The sequence below is a fragment of the Gossypium arboreum genome, chromosome 9 (assembly GCF_025698485.1).
Source record: "Gossypium arboreum isolate Shixiya-1 chromosome 9, ASM2569848v2, whole genome shotgun sequence".
In the NCBI taxonomy this organism is placed as follows: Eukaryota; Viridiplantae; Streptophyta; class Magnoliopsida; order Malvales; family Malvaceae; genus Gossypium; species Gossypium arboreum.
In genome coordinates this window covers 70,068,478-70,090,010 of record NC_069078.1, presented here as the reverse complement: position 1 = coordinate 70,090,010, position 21,533 = coordinate 70,068,478, and the positions used below count along the sequence as shown (strand labels likewise).

The 21,533-nt window shown below is 31.5% G+C and overlaps 2 protein-coding genes and 2 long non-coding RNA genes across 4 annotated transcripts; 1 reads left to right on the top strand and 3 right to left on the bottom strand.

Moving 5' to 3' along the window:
• The first annotated feature begins 1,714 nt into the window (after positions 1-1,714).
• On the top strand, positions 1,715-2,300 carry LOC128280731 (uncharacterized). Its single transcript, XR_008270855.1, has 2 exons — positions 1,715-1,753; positions 2,069-2,300. It is a non-coding gene; the product is annotated as an uncharacterized LOC128280731 (long non-coding RNA).
• Positions 2,301-10,087: 7,787 nt separating this feature from the next.
• Positions 10,088-11,636, bottom strand: LOC128280851 (uncharacterized). The gene is made up of 2 exons (XR_008271037.1): positions 11,419-11,636; positions 10,088-10,357 (listed from the first exon to the last, which is right to left on the bottom strand). It is a non-coding gene; the product is annotated as an uncharacterized LOC128280851 (long non-coding RNA).
• Positions 11,637-12,560: 924 nt separating this feature from the next.
• Positions 12,561-13,817, bottom strand: LOC108455567 (putative F-box protein At3g23970). The gene has a single exon (XM_017754114.2). The coding sequence runs from the start codon at positions 13,758-13,760 to the stop codon at positions 12,561-12,563; it is 1,200 nt and encodes a 399-aa protein (XP_017609603.2). The 5' UTR covers positions 13,761-13,817.
• Positions 13,818-15,606: 1,789 nt separating this feature from the next.
• LOC108454769 (uncharacterized) lies at positions 15,607-18,784 on the bottom strand. Its single transcript, XM_053018682.1, has one exon. The coding sequence runs from the start codon at positions 18,603-18,605 to the stop codon at positions 17,874-17,876; it is 732 nt and encodes a 243-aa protein (XP_052874642.1). The 5' UTR covers positions 18,606-18,784; the 3' UTR covers positions 15,607-17,873.
• Positions 18,785-21,533: the final 2,749 nt, after the last annotated feature.

The window sequence follows — 21,533 nt, the reverse complement described above, 5'->3', positions numbered from 1 at the left end:
AATAGGTTTGGGAGTCGGTTACGCACGAGGAAGGGTTAGACCCTCGTTACGCCTAAAATTGGTACCTAATTGATTACTTGATGTCTTTAGTGTCGAAAATTGAAAATTTTGAAAAGAGTTAAAAATACGATCCCTCTTTGTATTAATGTATATATTTTTAGTGAAATCCCTTAAATAGATCAAAACGTATGTAAAAGGCTTTCATATCTCGAGGTAACAAAAGATCGTATCCCGTAAGTTAGGACACGACGCCTTGAATTCTCGAAAATAAGTTTGCCTTTTATTTTTTTATATTGAATCTCACGTATTTTATTTTTAAAAGGATATTCGGCCACCTAGGTTCAACGAGAAAGTCTAAACCCCGTAAGTTTGGGCACGACTTCTTGAATATCCAAATACAGAACATTGCCTTATTTTTAAAAAAATTTCTTTTTTGAATAATAACAAGTGTAATATTTAAAACGATAGGTATTTATCTTGTTTTGGGGTATAATATAAAAGTGACCAATTATATTTAAACATAATGCATGATGTAGTGATTATAAATGGCTATCTGAGTAGAATATTAGAATGATATATAATAAGTGAATAAGGAAATGCCATGATAATATCAATATAACTATAACAATAGTAAGAATATTAATCCATGGTATAAAATAAATAAAGTGATAAAATAAAAATAAAAATAAAAATGTTAGATGCCTTATGACAATTATAAACATCAATAATGTGAGAATGATAAAAGAAATGACAAAATAGTAAAAATAAGATAAAAAATAATATAATAACAATAATAATAAATGAATAAAATGTACAAATAGACAAATGTAACAATCTTGTTTTTAAATATGTAAAAAATAAGCAAGTAAATAAATAAATGGAAAAATAACTAAACAATAGTAATAAGAATGATGATAAGAATAAAATAATACGGGCAACAAGTGCATAAATAAAGAAAATGTAAACATTATAATCTTTAAATGTTTAAAAAGATAAAAATAATAAATAGATAAATAAATAAACAAAATAATATATATGAAATCTATAAAGGGTTGAAAATAAATAAATAAAGGTTAAACAACATTTTAAATGAAATTAAGGGATAGATTGTAAAAATAAAAAAAAGGGTAGAATGAAGGGCTGAAATAAAATGCGCGTAAAAGAGGAAGGACTAATTGGAAAATTATTCCATGTCCACAAAACGATGTCGTTCCCCAAGGGACTAAAATGAAATAAAATAAAATTGTAGGGTAAAATTAAAAAGAAAAGAAAAAAACAAAATAGGACTAAATTGCAACCGGCCATAAAAGCGGAAGGGTCGAAAGCGCAAATATCCCCTTCAACGAAAACACGCGGATCCTAGGGGGCGGATCGGGTCAGACACGGGTCAAGGCCAAAATGGTGCCGTTTTGAGGCTACTGGAATCAGCCTTAAACGGCATCGTTTTACATGGCTTATAAAAAGTCAAATTTTTTTAAAAAAACCTCATTCTGTTCGGTTTTAAAATTTTTTTTTTGAGAAGCTCTAATTTCTCTCTAGCCTCTCCAATTTTTAGCCATCAGGCCACCATGACGGTTGCCGATCACCGGCGACAGCGCTGCCTGCCAAGGTGGCCAGAGAATACAAAAAGAGGCCTTTTTGATCGTTTTGCTACCCCGACCCCAATCTGAGATCAAAACGCCCAAAAGCCTTCCAAAAATCGAAAAAAAGTCAAAGGAACTCATCGGTTCCGTCTTCTCCGATTGCAAGAAAGGTAAAATATTTTGTATTTTTTAATATATATGTATGTATGTATGCTATATTTGAAATAAACATGCGACGATAAAATAAAAATATATCTCTATAAAAAACTATAGTTTTTTAATATTTCTTTCTCTTTTGATTTTTTTCATCTCTACTTCTCTTTTTTTAATTGCTTTTTTCGTGTGTAAAAAATAATACAATCCGGTTTCTGGCTTTTATAGCCAAAACTTATTACAAGATATTAGTTTTTGTTTTTTTTTTCTTTTCGCCTTTTCTGCTTCTGCTGCTCTCTACTTAGTTTTCTTTCTTTGTTCTTTTTTTGCAGGCCTTAGCAAGGTCAATGGAGTAGTGTCTTGCCATTCTGGTGCAAGGGAGGCAGTCCTCGGGCTATGGGCGCACTGGCACGGTACGTGGAGGGCGGCGCGACTATGTGTTAGGGTTTAGGTTTTTTTCTGAATTAGTTTAGGTTTTTGGGCTAATGGGTCTTTTTTGTATTTGGGTTTATAATTTTTTGGGGTCTGTAATTTTGGAACTGGACTGTTTAATTATTTTGGAAATTTTATTTATTTTTGTATTTGGTTTTTTGGTTTGGGCCAGGGCAAAAATGGCCTGTTATAGAGGATATTAATGGTTTCTCTTTCCTGGCATTTCACAGGCTCCTTTTTCATTCGTTGATACTCGTGATTTTTCTACTCTTGGGCCAACTCGAGATATTCTACCATCTTTGATACAGGACATACTCCTTTGGTCGATAATCTTGTCAATCCAAATTCTAGTGTGGGTGCTGTTGGAGAAAACAAAGGATAGAAGACCAAAGATTATATTTAACTAAGGAATTGATTTGATATTAAGGAGGCATTGTGGGACTTGATGGAGCAAGAATATGAAGTCGAGTTTGAATCGGGTGTAGAAGAAGAACTGAAGAAGCAACTGAAGGAGAATACAAAGAAGAATGCGACAACTTTGCGATTTATTCTACAAGGGGCGAGTAAATCCATCTACCACATGCCCCTTTAATTTGTAATTTTCATTAAGTCTTTAAACTTCTCGAGCTTCTCCAACAACACAGGCTTCATAAGAACATTCGTAGGCTGCTCGTTGGTCCCGACAAACTTCAAGCAAATTTCTCTTTTGTTCACCAAATCTCGAATGAAATGATTGATGATGGAGCTTAATGTGCTTACTTCAGGCATTAAGAATTGGATTCTTTATCATCGCGATTGTCAACATATTATCACAAAATATGGTAGTTAGAACCTCTTCTTTCTGCTGTAGATTAGTTCTCATCAGCCATCTCTCCACCATCTTCTTGCTGCAACTTCTCATTAAATGTTATTGGCGTAGGCACCATTTTACAAGTAGACATCTAAAACTTATTCAATAGGTCCTCTACATACTTTTCTTGCAAAATAAAAATCTCGCCACTTGGTTGCTTGACTTGAAAATTGAGAAAATACTTCATAAGGTCGAGATCAGACATCTCGATCTCTTCCATCATGGCCCTTTTAAAATCTTAAACCATCTTCATATCGATTCCTGCATAGATCACATCATCAACATAAAGAAAAACTATTTGAAAGTTTCGGTTTACTCCAATCTTCACATAGAGGGATGGCTCGCTCGAGCATGACAGCTTGGAGAGCTTGAAACCCCTTAGAGCTTGTCCATGCTGATATATGTGCTTTGATACTCACAGTGTTCTTATATGTGCTTATCCAATGCGGCGTAGCCCTTTTCTAGAAGGCCTTATGAGTAGATAGGCCTTACAGGTAGAATATCAGTGTATCCACCGCAATTATGTCATTGGTAAGCCAGAATGAAACTAAAAGGATGTTTATGATAGGAGGTGTGTAAGGAAAAATGAGACTCCGCAAGGATGGTGTTTGTCTTGAATCCACCAAAATTAGTGGAATGGTCATAAGTTAGCCAAGTAACAATCACTCAATGATCAATCCTCCATTAAAGAAAGGTGGAAGTCAAATAAGGAGTAGTGCATTTGATTCTTTTCTGTTTAACACCCCATGCAAGATATGGTCTATTTTCGAGTTTTGTGGTAAAAAAATTATGTTCGTTTGAATTTACAAGGGTTTTGACCTATGGTTGCAGGATTTGCAAGATAAGGAACTTGAGGAAGGACCTAGTTAGCTTATGATAGATCAAGGATCGAGGACCCAGTTAGCCCATGATAGATTAAGGATCATCGTCAGGGAGTGTCATGCACATAGGAATAGGGGTACCTTAGAGGCTTCGTTTTGAGGGTCAAATATGTTGTAACTAAACGGTTTCCCCAAAGCCCAAAAATTTTGTGATAGTAAACTTTTAATTTAATTTATTATTTTTTGTTGTAAGAGTATTCATTTATGAGTATCAAAGTTAATCCTTTAAATAGTTAAGTTTAAAATTTATGGATAAGTCCAAACCAGGTCTAATTGTTACACTCTATACCCAAATTTGGTAAGTGGGTCCGGTGAGGGTGTTACGTGAAAGATTAGAGTCATAATTACAAAAGAAACAAGAGACAAGTAAGGTAAAAAGTAGGTATATTAAGGGGTCTGTCAATTTCTTCTTGGTTTTTTTTTAAATTTTTTTCTTAATTCTCATTCATCCTCTTTTTTTTTTTTGGTTTCCTTGTCTTTCTTGTATTTATCTTCTCATATCAAACCTTCCTTAATAGACACATTTCCTTAATAGCCAAATACAAAAAAAGTACCATAGAGGCCTTTGTATTAGGAGCCAAATTGTATTTTACCGTTTACTTAAAAAATGGGAAAATTAGTCTTTGTACGTTAACTCAAAGAGCATCTATTAAAAATTTCATCAATTTGTATTGTTAAAAATTGACATGATTATCGAAATAACCAAATAGTTACACATGTCATCCCACATATACCTTATGTTGATGTACAATGACCAATTTTTAATAATAGAAACGAATTAAATTTTTAACAAATGACTAGTTTGCTATTTTAATCTAATGTACATGAATTAATTTACCCATTCTTTTTAGTAGAGGGGGCAAAATGTAATCTGGCTCCTAGTACAAGAGTAGTACAAGAGCATCCATGGTACTTTTACTCGCTAAACACTTATGTGTAGTAGACTTATTTTCTTATTATTTATTTATATATTTGCTTTTGTTTATCATAAAATAGGGCAAAACATAATAATAAAGGGAAGAAGAAGAAATTTTATAACTTTTTCTTTATCTATTGTAATAACTTCATTAAAACTTTAATTGTCATTATATTATCCAATTAACTCATAATAGAAATATTAATTAACATAATTTATTCTTTATATCTTATTGGAGTCCCAGGCTTTAAAAAGAGTAAATGAATTATTTAAACCAAAACTAAGATTCATTACAATTGTACTATAATCAATGAGGTTGTATTATCTAATTAACTTATAATTGAAAATTTTAAGTAACATTATTTGCCATGTTGGAGTCTTATATTTTAATATGAGTGAGTGAATTATTTAAATTCAATTTAGGATTCATATAGTATATGTTTTTATCTTTTCAATTTTATTAGAATTTATACTATCATAAAGAGGTTGTGGTATTCAATTAACTCATAATCGAAATATTAACTAACATTGTTTACCTTATTGGAGTCTTAGATTTTAAAATGAGTGAATGAATCATTTAAATTAAATCCAAGATTCATATAATATATATTCTTATTCTTACAATTTCAATTTCAATTTGTATAATCCTTAATGAGGTCGTCTTATCTTGTTAACTCATAATTGAAATATTAATTAATTGTTGTTTACCATTAATCATTTTAATAATATCAATTTTAAATTAATGATGAATGCTAATATACAAAGATTATTTTTTGAGCACGTCGAGTAAAGTTTACAAATTAGTAGAATAAAATTTAAAGAGTGTGTAATCAAAGAAGAATATCAAAGCAAACCTTGAAAAACAACTAAGATTTCTAACACATACTCTGAGACTATATTGAACAATTTCTAACTTATATCCCCATCTGTCTGAAGTAGTTTCTAACTCATATTTCGATATCAAGCTTTTAGTGTTTTTCCCTCCATGGTGGGATCTTAAGAGATGTTTGATTGTAACCAAATTCTATGACTCTCAAACATTCCGTGACCTTTCACCAAATTTGGCAGAGGATGTAGTATGGTAAACCTTACGGACATAATCTAAGCCCTTCTAAAATTACATATGTTGTGTTGATTTTTTTAGCAAATGGTAATTCATTTCGAAGACATGCCAAACATCACCATCGATAAATGTAAGATCGCATAGTACTTACAAAAAAAAAAAAAAGAGCCCAATAATGACCTAGACAAAATGAAACAAATGCCAATCCAAAAAAAAAAAAACAGCCCTAGAGTAGTCCCAAAATCAATGGCCCAACAATATTAAAAGAACAATCATCCAACCGCACAAAGTACCAACTTTTGCACCTCCTATCTACCACTTCTATGTAAAATAGAGATGCATGGTTTGTTTTCCATCGATCTTCTATTGAAAGTTGTACTATGAATTGAGCTAAACCACCAAGAGCCTTTCGATGTGTTGGTAGTGCTAAGAAGTTGGGGAACAAATAGATGCATCTTCATTGGCTACCTAATAGTAAGAGATAGAACAACATTATCAATTTTAGCACCAACAACGATAGGTATAGTGCCTTACCAACACTACAATTACCCCAAAGTGGCAGGATGATAGTATTGTCCCCATTTATAGAGAGGTAAAAAGAGTTTCAAAATCTTACAACAACAATGGTAATGCCAGAGACTGTCCCACTCAAAGGCTCAACTAGAATAACATTTCCTAGCTCATAAGCATAGACGGGTTCTAGATCCCTTTAGAATTCAAAGATATTATTGCTAGGTAAATTCTTCTCAAGTAAAACTTTCTCACTTCAGATTAGACTAAAAGAACTTTTAAAATCCTCCCTATCCTCTTTCCTCTCCCATTTAGTTCAACCTCTCATACTAGTGAAATATGCTATTTTTTTAATCTGAAGGAAACTTTTACAATGCTTGTATTGTGCTCATTCTTCTATGTATAGAAGGAGAAGAGAAAATGAGAAGAATGTGATGGCGATGATAGGAAAGGAGAAGAATCTTGGTTCCTTCATGCACCTAAGCTTATATAGTAGGTCATCCCTTGTCTAGTAGTGTTGCATGGCGATCTATGTAGAGCCTTATGTAGGTGTGTGGTTAGTCAAGTGTCAATGTCATTACAAGTAATTTGTTGCCCTGGTACATGTTACATAATCTCGCTTGTGTTGTAGGTTGTCCTGCTCTAACACTTTTGCCCTTGAAGCTATATGAGACAATTAAGCGAGGTGGTTCCACAAGAGGTGGGTTACGAGGATATGCAAAAAAATCAATAATTTACATCGGAGTGCCACTTTTATTTGCAGGGGTGTGCTATTGTCACTACACCGAAGTGCCACTATTACTTACATCATAGTGTCACTATCACTTGTGCGAACAAAAATTTCCTAATGTCATACCATTTATATCCTACTAGTTCTCATTTTGTCTACATGGACATTTAAATATTTATTTTCACTACATTTTCTCAACAAATAAAAGCAATTCAAACTTTACTCTTTTACGATTTAGTTCTTATCTATATAGAAACCAACAATCATCAAATTTCATTTAACATTTATTTTTAATAGTTTATCTTATTATCTATTTTACTTATCAAATTTTATACACTTTACAATTTAGTCCTTTTTTCTCTAAATTCACTAGAAAAAGCTGTAACAACCTAATTTTCAGTGGTATCGGAAATGGTGATTTGAGATCACTAAACCCGAAAAATAAGATTGAACAAGATGGAAATTTAACATTTATGAGTCAAGTAAGAATTTAGAAGAATTGGTGAATTCAGTGAATTAAAAGAATTTATTAGGTCAAACGGGTCAAAAAAGAGGTATCGAGACCTCGAATTTGAAAACCAAGCCATAAATATTTTTATAAATATTTATCGAGTGTCAATTAGTTAGTATTAAATTTTGGTTGAGAAATTTTAACGTTTGGGTAGTCAATTAAATAAAAAGGACTAAATTGTAACAAATGTAAAATTTGCTAGAAGAATTAAATAGCTCAAGTGTTAAAATAAAGAGGATTTAAAGGGCATTTAAGCCTAAAAGTGAATAGGCTGGACGGCAAGGGCAAGAAAATCAACAGAAAAATAAGGGAAATAAGGGAAAAATTGGAAATTTTACAATTTTAACATATAAAATAAGGACAAAATTGAAAAATCTAGAGATCTCTTCATATTTTCTCAGCCAAAACGCCATAGAAGGTTTGGATAAAGCTGGTTTTTCATATTTTTACATCATGTGAGTTTAATTCTTGCTTTTTCTTGATAATTTTTATGTTTTTATGACTTTTACAATTAGGTCCACTTATAGAATTCATTAGTTTTTTATATTATGGGTGAAATTGGAAGTTACCCTGGATGGGTAAGGGAATTTTATGATGAATTATTATGAAATTTAAGTTCTAGTTTCATATTAAGGTGGTTTTATTAAGTGATTTTGATAGAAAATGGTATTTAGGACCTAATTGTGAAAAAGTTGTGAATTGAAGGTTGGTGTTGAAATTTAGAATATCAAAGGTTTTTAAATAGTTTATAATGATGGCTAAATTGAGCAGTGACTAAATTGTAAAAACTATAAATTTTGGGGTAAAAGTGCAATTTTAAAAATTGAAGATCATAAATTGTGAAGTGAAATAGAAATCAAATACATGCTAATGAGTGGAAATATTTTATATTATAGATTAAGAATCCAAAGAAGAATGAGGAAAAGAAAAAGTTACGGAATAGTCCCTAAATTTCAATATCTTCTACAAATCAGCCGGGTAAGTTCATATGGTTGAATTTAGATGTTTATTTGTGAATGGTTGAATGATATAATGTGTTATTATATATGAATTTGTTGTGGAATTGTGAAAATTTTGTTAATGAAAGAATAAATGTGGAAAATGCAAATTAGGAAAAAACGCAGGAATTGAGTACGTTCGTATCGTGACATGTGATAAATTGACAGATAAGACCATGGTTGTTCCATGGCAAAGTGTGAAATGTAGGTATGGTATCATCCATACTGAGTTGTGAAATGTAGGTATGGTATTATCAAATCCATACTCAGTTAAGAAATGTAGGTATGGCATTTCCCAAACCGAGTTGTAAAATGTAGGTATGGTATTTCAATGAGGAAAACCATACTGAGTTTATGAATCGTGGCACTGAACAACGACGTACTCAATTTCGTAAGCCGTTTCCTAATTTGATAATAAGAAATACAAGAGAAGTGAACCAAATGAAAGAGATTGAGTAATTGTTAATGTTGAGCTCAACTATGTGAAGTATTATAATAGTAGTTGTGAATGGCAGGAAACTTAGTAAATGTTTTGGTATTGTTTGGAAATATTATGTTTGGTAAGCATTACCTTTAAACCTATGAACTTACTAAGCTTCAATAAGCTTACTTGTGTGTGTTTGATATTTTTATGTAGATTGAATTGAAGTGAAGTTGGTAGATCGGATCAACACAACAAGGCACACTATCCAGATTAATTCCAGTAGCTTTTGTTTTATGTTTAAAGATTTATATGGCATGTATAGAGTTTAAATGAATTGAAGTAAAGATGTTATAAACTAGTTAACAATATTTTGTACTAAAACAGTTTTTGGTTAGTAGCAGTAGTTTGACTTTGAAAATTCACCATAAATTATGAAAATCTAATTAGAGGTTGAATAAGATATGAAATTAAAGCCTATTGAATCTAGCTTCACATAGAAGAAACGGTGTAAACAAAAGACTTTCATATCAGGAGATATTTGAATTTTTGTGAGATAAGGTCAGAGTGATTTCGAGCTCCCCTGTTCTGACTTGTAAAAATCATTAAAAATTGTAAAAAAATAATTATGGGACATAATTTATATGGTTAGATTCCTTAATGAGTCTATTTTTAGTAGAAACAACCCATAACATTATTTGAATTCTGTAAAAAGTGATAATTAAATTTTAGTGAAGAGTGGTCAGAACTGTCAAGCAGTGAAACATGAGAGACTTTAAAGAATAAACTGTACTTATTGGCTAAACCAAAAATTCTGAAAATTTTATGGTAAGAAGATACATGAGTCTAGTTTCATGAAAAATTAGAATATCTTAATTTGGAGTTTCGTAGCTCCAGATATAAATAATTTAGTGACTATGACTCGAGTGGACAGTTTTGATGTGAATATAGGTAAATAATGGGATTTTTGTATAATTATTCCGTAAACTTCGGTAACATCTTATAACCTTGTTCCGATGACGGATGTGGGTTAGGGGTGTTACAAAAGCTATTTAATTTATTATAATAATTCATCTTCACATTCAAAAAAATTTCATAATACACATAAACATTTTCTTATATCAATAAATCCTATAAATGTTACTAAACTAAATAAAGAAATTTTCACTTAGATTTTTAATTAGGTAAAGTAAAATTTTTGAAGTACTTGCTATTTAATTCTTGGATGGGTTTCTTCATTCTTCCTTCACTCTTTTGTCACTTTTTTGCCTTTCATCTTCAACTTGTTGCTCGCTTTTTTTCTCTTTATCTTCATTAACATAACACACATACACAATATTTAATATCAAACAACAAACAATAATCACATACTATTTCCATGAGTTTTTTTTATGAACTAAACATAAAATCCTTAAGAAAACTTCATCATCCTTACCTTGAATCCATATTCAAATCCCTAACTTGTCTTTTCTTTTTTCTCAAATAAATACTCAAGCTAACTTAACAAGAAACGTAGCTTGCGATCGTGTTGTTCTTTTGATTTCAATAAAAATCTATGGAAGAAATTTAAAATTTTGAGCTTGAAATGGTTGATAACAGTGGAAAAAGGACCAAAATAAAATGAAATGAATGTTGGCTAAAATGAGCATGAGAGAGACGTGGGAGAGAAGATGAAGATGATGATGAAAGACTTTTTCTACATCTTTCTATTTAATTTTGTATTTTAATTTATAAATAATATTTAATTAAAAAGAATCTAATCATCAACATGCCAAACAAGTAAACCACATACCATTTCAATCTCATCCACAACCTATTGTACCTTCTTGATTAAATTACACTTCTAGTCCTTTCTTTTTTTTTTCTCATCCATCTAATCTAATCATTTCTTATATATATATATATATATATATATATATATATAGATAGATAGATAGATAGATAGATATATCTTTTAATTTTCACACTTTTGCTTAACACTTCTCACATATTTATGATTTTCCTACTTCAAAAATTCTAACATGTATACAATCTTATACAACCTCATCTCAGGGAGTGTTAGGGATGTTACACATTCACCCAATAATAACACATTTCATGTTTATTCATATAACAAATATCATATTTGTTACCCTATTTTCATAGTAATAACTTCAATTCATTACTTACCTTAATGGATGCTCTATAACACTTAATTATGTCTCCATAAGCTCTAATCCATCATTAATCAAGCTTGAAAATCTCATTCTCATCATTCAACATTTTCCATACATAAAAACTAATCAAAATATTAACATATAATCTTTCCATGCTTTCTCAAAGCAACCCATAACAAAAATCAAACTAAAGGTGTAAGAAGCCTTTTCTTACCTTATTAAACCTTTCTCCTTCAATCTTCATTTTCTCATACAAAAACCCATGAAACCTTATTTTGAAAATTGAGAGATCGATGGTGGAAATGGATTTAGGTGGGTAATGAAAATTTTGGCAGAAGATGGAGAAATGAGAGAGGAAATGAATGAGAGAAAAATGGCAGCAATGGCTACTACTAGTGGCGGTAAAAGAAGGAAAATAAGGTTGATGGGGTTCTCATGATTCACTTGTAGCCTTCATTATAAAACCATGGATGATGAAAATTACATTTTACCCCTTTTTGATAAAATTGGGAAATTTACGATTAAGTCTCTCAACTTTCTAATATTTCCAATTTGGTCTCAAAAGTAATTTCCACCATACTAATTCATATTCTCATGTCAAATAGGAAGTAAAAACCCTTATTTTCCTTTTTGGCCAAATTTACACTTTAGTCTTCAGACTTTTTAAAATTTGTGATTTAATCATTTCATCACATTTTCACCTCTAAAATTCTTTTCATTAAATCCCATATCTAAAATCCAAAATCATTTTATCTTCATGATTTTTTGTTTTGACAAATTTTTCAGTTTTCTCAATAATTCATTATATCTGCTACTGGAATAGTGCCACATGTCAAATAAAAAATTTGAGACGTTACATATCTAATGCATTTTCAAATATGGATAAAGAATATAGCTTAGGTTAGGATTTTCCATTATTAGTAAGTGCATTATACGAAATTGAGACACTCAGAGGTGAAAATTAAATAAAATTAAAAATGATTTATTATTATAAAAATACGAAAGAAGTAAAATTTTTATAGTTACAAAATTAGTGCTTAAAAATAAGATTAAAAAATAGTGTTGTAAAAAGAGGTAATTTTAATTTTGGATAACCGAAAAAATTAGTTTAATTTGTTTTCCTTAGAACCTCAATTTTGAGGCTTTATTATGAAGTAGAAATAAAGTAGTTATTTTATATCATTTCTCAAACAAATCAATTACATAAGTACTTTTAAATTCATTTAATGTCATTTTCCGGTATATCTAAGAAAATCGTATATTAAATTTTAATTTTTTTATATTTACATAATTTTACACGTAGCTAACATCAACTCAATCATCTCCATAGAATAATATGGTGTAGTAGTTAATGTATTACCAAAATGGTTGAGGAATTGTTGTTGGCCATGGTGAGAAGACAAAAGCCAGCAATTGATGAGAGTAAAAGTTCCTATGAACTACATCTAGTTTCCTTGTCCCCAGGTTATAGGAAACCAAGCAACCTCCATATCCCAGATACACAATATCAAATTCATGAGGGTGGAGTGCCAATGGAAAGATATAGAAATTATCTTTGGGTATAAATTCGTTTACTTCATCAATCCAAGAACCACTGAACTTAATCCTGTACTCCAAACACCATCGTTGAGCATTATTATCCGACAGCACCCACACACGTAGATCACGTGGTCCGAAACAAGTATCCGTCACTTCGAAGTACCGGAAACGACCGCGAGACACCCCTAGGAGGGAGAGATGCTCGCTTTGTCTGTCATCGGGCAAGTTCATTAAATGGAGTCGAGTGTTGGTTCCATTGTGGGGATCGTATGTAATAATTTTGCTATGGCGGAACTCAAGCCAATGTAAACTCCCATTGTAGTGCACAACGGGGGAATCTGTTTTGATATAATAGTCCATAACAGGGCAATTTACAATCGAGCAATGCCATTCCCCGGTCTCGGAGGAGAAAGTTTCCAATCGTAAAGTACTGGACGGTCCGTAATTGGCAGTCGGAAACCTTATCACTTCATAGTGGTCATCTTTGCAAATGAAACCAACTGCAACTGATTTTATTGCTTTAGGAGGTTTCGGAAGAGCAATCCATTGTTGAATAAGTGGGTTGCAGATGTAGTAATTTTTTTGCCAGTAAAAGGTTTCACAACATAGTAATAAACCATTGCTTGATGCCAGGATCTTTATTGGGCTATCATGTTTAGAATACGGAAGGAAGTTTAATGAAAAGCCTGGGGATGAGAAATCCTGGGATTGTTTCAGGGCGATTCGGGTATCGATCATACTCGATGGAACGATGCGTACTTCGTATAAGTAACGGAAAAGAAGGTTCCATGGTTGAGATGTGGATAAAGATGTGTTGATTCTGGTGGAATAAAGACGAGCAAAAAAGGGGTCAGAAATGAGGAGGAACCATCTCTTGGAGACGCATTTGAACTTGAAGATATGTTTAACCGGTAGCCGTTGAAGGATCTCGGTTAAAAGCCAATCGGGAATGTTGGAATCATCGATTAAAATTTGCTGTTGTAATGCTTTTTGGGAAGTTTCTGCCATGGTGATCATCACAAAGAATCAGTTTGAAAATGTGTGATTACCCAGCAGCGAAAAGAGCTTCATTTGAAGTCTGACATATGATCATCGTCATCAACATTTATTTCTTGAGAATCTAGTTTAAGAATAGAAGCAAAGAATGGCTGTTGATGGTTACCAGGTTAGAGGTTGATGTTTGATGAAATGACTGCTACAGAATGGTATCCTTCTCATCCTTTGAACTAAAATTTTAATGGTCTTATCAATCACACTCCTCCCGTCCCTAGTCTCTAATTCTAGCTTCCTTAAATATAGGGTTCCCTGAACTACGGGGTAAGAAGATACCCAAATAAACAAACAATTAAAAATGCTACTAATACACGATATTTTATGTGGACCATTCATATTAGAATTTCCAGTGTTATTAGAATTAAATCCATAGATCATTTGAACCCAAAATCAAAGAAAATTTTCAACTAATTATAATTTGTGTTCAAAATTTTTTATTTATATTGACCAATGATTTAACTAAAAATTAATCATATGATCAGTTCCATCACTATTTCAGTTCTTACAACATTGAAATTTTCAACTAAAAAGTGGAGAGAGTTCAAAATGGCCTTTGCTTGCTGTCCAAGTCATTAGGTAAGACTTGAAAAAATTGAAAACCGAGTCCCAAAAATACCAAGTAAACTTCATTTTAAGGTGGTGGTTTTAGGATCTGAATTAAGGTTGAAACGAAACAACTCATTCATGATCGTCCTCTAAAGTTTTAGTAGTTGCCCTTCTGACCAAGATGTTATCGACCCAAGCAAGCAAACAGATCAAACTAAAATATTTTACGTAAATTCCTGCAATTGAATATCACAGTACTGTTATACAAAGGAAAGAAGGGCATTAGACTACCAAAACAGCCTTCATCCGAGTACCTCGGGTTATATTTAGTTTGTCGTTGCGGTTCCTTTCTAGATGAATGCATTGATAAGCCCACAGGCCATTTATCCATATAAGTACAACTTAGATGACTAAAATCCAATTGTATAGATGAAATAGGGATTCTGAGAATTGTTAGAACGTCCATGGTCATATTCAAGTATTTAAATTATCTTAATCCTCGCATTTTGTTTACTGTGATTGCAGATTTGACGGATGTTATTCCCATAATTGTAGTTGTAAATTGTCTTTTCATTTTTGCACAACTCATTGCAAAATTTAATAATTATACTTCTCTTTTTTTAACAATTGTAGATGAATTATATTATTTTTAAATGGATTTAATATTTTAACAAATTTTATATTTAAAAATAATTTTATTTATTTATTTATAAGTTAAATTGATGTATTTATATAATAATAATAATGTAGAATCAATTTATATATATAAGGTTTTGTTAACATAAATACTTGAAATACATAATTTTCTTTAAAATTTTATATTATTTAAATTATTCACAAATATATATATATTTTGAAGCTAAAAATATATTTTATTTTATTTATATAAATATAAATCTAGGTAATGAAATTTAAATATACAAACAAATATATAAAACCAACTTATTTAAATGATTAATTATGTTATTAGTCTTTGTATTTTAAGAAAATTATAAGTTTAATCCATGTACTTTTATTTGATCAATTTTATCCTTAGTCACTTTCAATCTTTATACTTTTCAAAATTTTAAAATTTTTATTCTTAATCAAACAATAATAATTAAATTTGTTTAGCAAATTTAATTATTAATCTTGTACTATCGCATAGTTACATCATTAGTCCATTCTCTCCAAGTGGATCATTCTACATCGATTAGTAAGTAATATATAAAAATAATAAGCTGACATAATATTACACATATGATAATATGTTTGGCACATTAAATTTTAAAAATAATATAACTTAACTATTTAGTGAGGACTGAAATTTTAACATTTCAAGCCACCAAATAAAAATCCATATGACATTTGCAAAGTACATGGACTGATGGCAGAATTTAAACCTTTGTTTTCTTATCTAGACTACAGAATCTCCCCCTCAAACTAAACGTGTAGCAATAGGTATAGCCTTTATTATAGCATTTTTCATTTTATTTGTCTCTATCTTCTCTAGTAACAGATTAACATCATTTTCCTCATCCATTCCTCTCTTTCATCTCTGAAAACAAAAAATTTCACAGAAACAGTAAGAAATCAAAGGTCTGGGTTAGTAAAAAGGGTAATAGCGGGCCGGTTTTGCCGCTTTTCTCCGTTATGACGCTATTTGAATCCCTGGCCACACCCTAATCACAGATTCCAGAAAAATATGAAGGTATCAATACAACTTTAAACAATTAAATTGAAAATAATTAATGATGTCTTGTTGTATGTATCTAATAATAGGATAATCACCTTAGAGCCAAAGGACTATACTTCACAAATCCTTAATCCTTTGTCTTCCATTGAGGATCAAGTAACATAAGCATAGTTTTATTGATGAGCCATCAATGGAAACAACATTCTTTTCATCAAATCTATTAGCTTTCGAATGTCAATTCTTGCAGTCAAACACTTACTAAAGTGAACAGTATTAGTCCAACATAAAAGTTAAATTGAGTTGCACCTGTAAATTTCAACTTCTATAGAACTTGATGAGCAATCTTGTGAGATGAATTAACACGCCAACTTGGCATATTTTAAGCAAGGAATTAAACAAACAAGGGATACTAGAGAGTTCAGAAGTTGATGACCGATACACAGACTGGCACCTTACTTTCTTAAAATGAATACATCTATTCAAATGACTTTAACCATTTACTCCATGGCTACGGCCAAAGCACTATCCTACATGAAGAAGCTACTCCTAATGCAACTAAAAAGTGCTGATGCATGACCAATAATATAGTGCCAATCATGACCAGTGGAAGTCCACATGAAAATATCTTCAAGTTTGGCACCTGTATTGATTTCAGCCAAGCTCCATAGTACATAATCATGACATGAACAGCTATAAATTATTCTATCCTCTTCATTATCCATTCTTACAAGTTTACTTCAGTTTTGTTACCAAGGTTAAGACCTATACAAGTTCCATTCAATAGTTAACAGAAATGAGTTCTTAGCCAGCAACTCAAAAGCTTAGCCACCAGCTTTTCAATTTTTCCTTAATAGATAATAATAAAATGGTGGCTTCCTATTTCAGTTTCAGTTAACACTGGCATCAAAATAGACCAAAATTTAATCATGCACAACTAAGCCAACCTACCATCATCATCCCAGCGTCCTTCACACTAGCAACTTATGAACAATAAAACCTTCTAACAGCTTACAACCAACAAGCTAAGTCAAAGCTATCAAGCCACCAATAAAAACCAAGCATTCCACAATAATACCTCACCACATTCAACCAAAAAAGATAGAACGCAAACTCCCTGGCTCCAAGCGTGCATCATCCCGGGCGGTATAGAACCTTTTACACTAGCAAGTAGCAACATATCGTGAACAACAAATCTTCCAACATTGTAAACCCAATTAGAGAAGTTCAAAACTATCAGTCCATCAACGAAAGAGAAAACCAAGCATTCGACAATAATACATCAATGCATTCAACCCGAAACTAAACCACAAATTCCCAGCTCGCAATCATCATCCAACAAGAGAAGTTTAAAGCTATCATGCCACCATGGAAGCCAAAACCAAGCGTTCTACAATAACACGTTGCAGCATTCAAATGAACACTGGACCACTACTTGCTTAGCACCAGAAGGTGCTATTATGCTTAAAGCAATTTACTTGGACACAATGTGGAACGACGTAGTAGAATGTAGACCACCCTCGATAGCAATAAAATTAGTGAAGAACTTCCATTCTTTAATTTAGCAAAGATTAATTAGACGAATTTACAGTATGCATAAAGCAATTTACTTTCAAGTTTCTAAGTTCCAACACTATTAGCACCTCTAAATTTCTTTATTCTATTTGCTTAATATATTTTCTTTTTCATATAACCAGAAAAAACTAAGCCACATAACAAAGAGTTAAATTACATAACAAAATAATCAAATTTTGATTACATTAATCGAATACTTAATACTTTGCCATATCCAACAGTCAATAATCAAACCCCCAAAATGAATCTTCAAAGAAAAACCAAAACACAAGTTTCTTCCTCAATTAATCAAGAAACCCAGTTTGTCTCCAAACAGCATTCCTTACCTGCCTTAGATCCCTTCCTTTTAGGGTTCTCCCCACGCCTTCGAGCACTGAACAAGCCAACATAGGGGACTGGGCTAAGCTCTTGGCCACAATCTCATGCGGTGGCAACATTTCCCCTTCTTCCTCCAGCTCCATGTCGTAATCGTCGTCAAAATCTTGCTTTTTCCTCATCGGTTTCGCCAGCATGGGCACATTAACCGGTGCCGATTGATGAAACCTTCCTAAAGAAGAAGATGAAGACGAAATGACGGGGATTCGTTCTTGCGGCGGTTTCGGAATCGACGGAATTGAACGAGCAGAGGAAGATGCTGAAGCGACAGAGGAGGAAGAGGAGGCCGAAGTAGAAATCGAGGGCTTTTGGTAGAAATGGGATTGCGGACGTGAAGGGTCGCGGATGGCGGCGAGGATTCCGAAGTTTTCGGAGTGAGGGAAGGATTTATGGTTAAAGGGAGTGGAGGAAGGAGATGTTTTTTGGTGGTGGAAATGGGAGAGGCCACCGGCAGAACTGGAGCCATTGGAGTTGTCGGAGAAGTCACCAGATGAGAAGATATCATCTTCATTGAGCTCTTCAATGACGGCGGAAGAGTGGGAAAGGTGGTTGGACGGAGGTGCATGGGGGTAAACGCCGAGGAAACGATCGGTTGATTGGGATTTGGGGTTGCGGAAGCGGGAAGGTCCATTGATTTCCATCGTGGGTCGGGTCCGGTGGTTTCTCGTAGATTCGTGGCGGCGGTTGCGTTTACATTTAAAAGAGAGTTTCTATTTTTTTTTAAAAAAATTGTTATTTTTAGCTTGTGATATGAAAGCGAGAGTGACATGAAAAACAATAATTACCATTATGCATTTTTTCAATAAGTATTAGGTAATTTTAAGCGATAAATACGACGCTCACTTTTAATATACGACACGCACTTTAATTTGAGATAAATCAGATGACTTAAGCATATTGTGACGTGGATTTTTGAAAATCTAAAATAGATTATAGAGTATTAGTTTATGACTTGTAAAAATTAATATATTACGGCAATATCATGTTACAAATAAAATAAAATTTATGATAATAACGGTAATTAATAGGTTTTATCAAAGAAAATCTTTTATGATATTTATTTCCATATTGGAATAAAAAATTTTAATCAAAGATAATTAAATATTATAATATTTATTGAATAAAAGATGAAAGAAATCGAAAAATTAAACTCAAACAAATCAAAAAGAATTAATTGTATGAAATCTGTGATTCTATGTCATTTTATCCGAATGATAAATTAGACTTTTTTTCTCAATTTTCAACTTTTAAGTTAGATTTAAAATTTTTCATCCTTATTTGAATTTTTTAGTTACAAAGATTTTCATATATTCTGTAATGTTTATTTAACTTACTTTCTTTATTTAAAATAAAGGAAAAATAAATATAATATTATAAAAATTAAATTTTAACAATTTTAATATTAAAATAAATTAATTTAATAATATATAATAAATAATGTATAAAAAGTATTGATAATGTTATTTAAATTATAATAAATTAAGATTCAAGCCAAGATGATTTTTGTATTGTTTTAATATTAAATATTTTTAAGATTAAATAAAATTAATATAACTAATCCTTATATAATTTCAAAAATATTTTGAATTGTATTATTTTTTTATTATTTTGAAGAAATACATTAATGTTATAAAACAATTATAAAGATATGCCTAATTAATATGTGTATGTACAAAATACAAAGAGTTAAAATTTATGGTGTTTTAAGTTTGAATCCCACAAAATGTATTTTTAAATATCATATGATTTGATATGAGAAAAAATCTGATATAAACTTAATAACCTCGTATAGTTTTGAAAAAAATTTGAATTAGTTAACGTAAAATATCAAAAATCAATTAAATTGCATGCTAAAATTAACTAAATTGATCATATATATATATATATATATATATGTGTGTGTGTAAATTGAAGTAATCAAATCCAGCTTCTTAAGACAATAAACATCCACAATAACTGAAGGAAGGAGTTTCATACGAGGGTGTGCGGCGAGAGCTTAACAAGTATTGATAGGTGCTAGAAGAGATGTTCAAAGTTGATTGATAGTTTTAATATTAGAGTTTAGCTATTTATATACTTTCTTGGTGGATCCCTTAAGTGCAATTGTTGAGCTAGTCATGCATTGGGAAGTGATTAGGATGTGACTGTTGCAAAAGGATCTTGCATTGTTTGGAATGTGAAAGGTGAAGGTCCACATATTGCATGCAAACTTGTGTTGTCTTTTTAGAGGTCATATGATTAGCCTTTGATTTAATACACCAGGGATCTTTTATGTTAGGTTTTTCCTTTGGATATGGGTGAACCTACATAATTGAGAATATCTCTTAAGCAAATTAGTATATACTTTGTGTTAGGTTTTTGCTTTGGATGTAGCAGTTAGATGAACTTACATAGAGCATCTTTTAGGTAAAATTATCAAGTGAAGCAAGGTTGATTCCAAGCTTTCTTAGTGTTAGACTCAACAATTACTATCTAGACAAGGGAAAGATCATAAACTGACATTCATCGAGACTAGAATTATTTTAAGTTATATGTGAAGTGTTTGTTATTTTACATGTTGAAGTATCATTCTCCATTAAAAATGCTAAAATTGAAATAATCAAATTGAATTTGTTAATAACATTTCACAGCAAATAGCATTAAAAGGCAATGAAAACTCTTATATAATTTGAGTGATAGAGGGTAAGTGATCGAAGAATGTTGATAGAATGTTTGCTGATGGAGGTTGGAGAAGGCTTACGTTTATAGTGCTAAGAGCCATAGGTTATTCTAAGGTTGAGATCAAAGAAATATTTGGAAATGTTTAACTAGAGAAAAAAATGTAATCCTCCTTTTGATGATGATAGAAGGGACATGAAGCATGGCATGGGCATTCCTAATATGCTACGGTTGGATGTGATATGATTAGACTAAACATAATTGTGTTTTGTCTGGAAGAATTGGCATTAGGACTTCGAGGAGTATCATGATTTGACATGAGCTTGTCATGGATGGATCTCTTTGAAATTTGGCAGCGATCACATAACCTCCAAGTTGGGTGAACACCTTAGTCAAGCCTTTTTGTTTGGGTAATTGCCTTGGTCATCTCTTTTTGGGTCAAGTGAGTTGAGAGGACACAAGTGAGGTGAACGATCTATTGGCAACCTCCTATTCTAGGTGAGGCAAAGTTTTTATGTATAACAAGAAGCATTTATGAATTATTGATCAAAGTTAGATTGAGTAGTAAAAAAACATGATACCTTTTTAAATAAGGTATTGGTTTTCGAATATTATGAATTAAAAATAAATTTATTAGAATTTTTATCGTTGATGATTTAATTTAGATCAACCTCAAAATAAGTAAAATGTTAGGGTAATGACAAATCGATAAAAGAAGTTTATATAAAATAACAAGTCATTTATAGAGTTTATATTTGGCTTAATTCTTAGGTTCGCCTTAGATTTATATTTGTTTTTTACATTGGTGTCTAAATTTATTTTTTATCTCACTCTAGTATTTAAACAATTATTTCGTCACTCAATTTAGTCCAATTTTATAATGATATTAGAAAATCCGATTAGTACGTGAC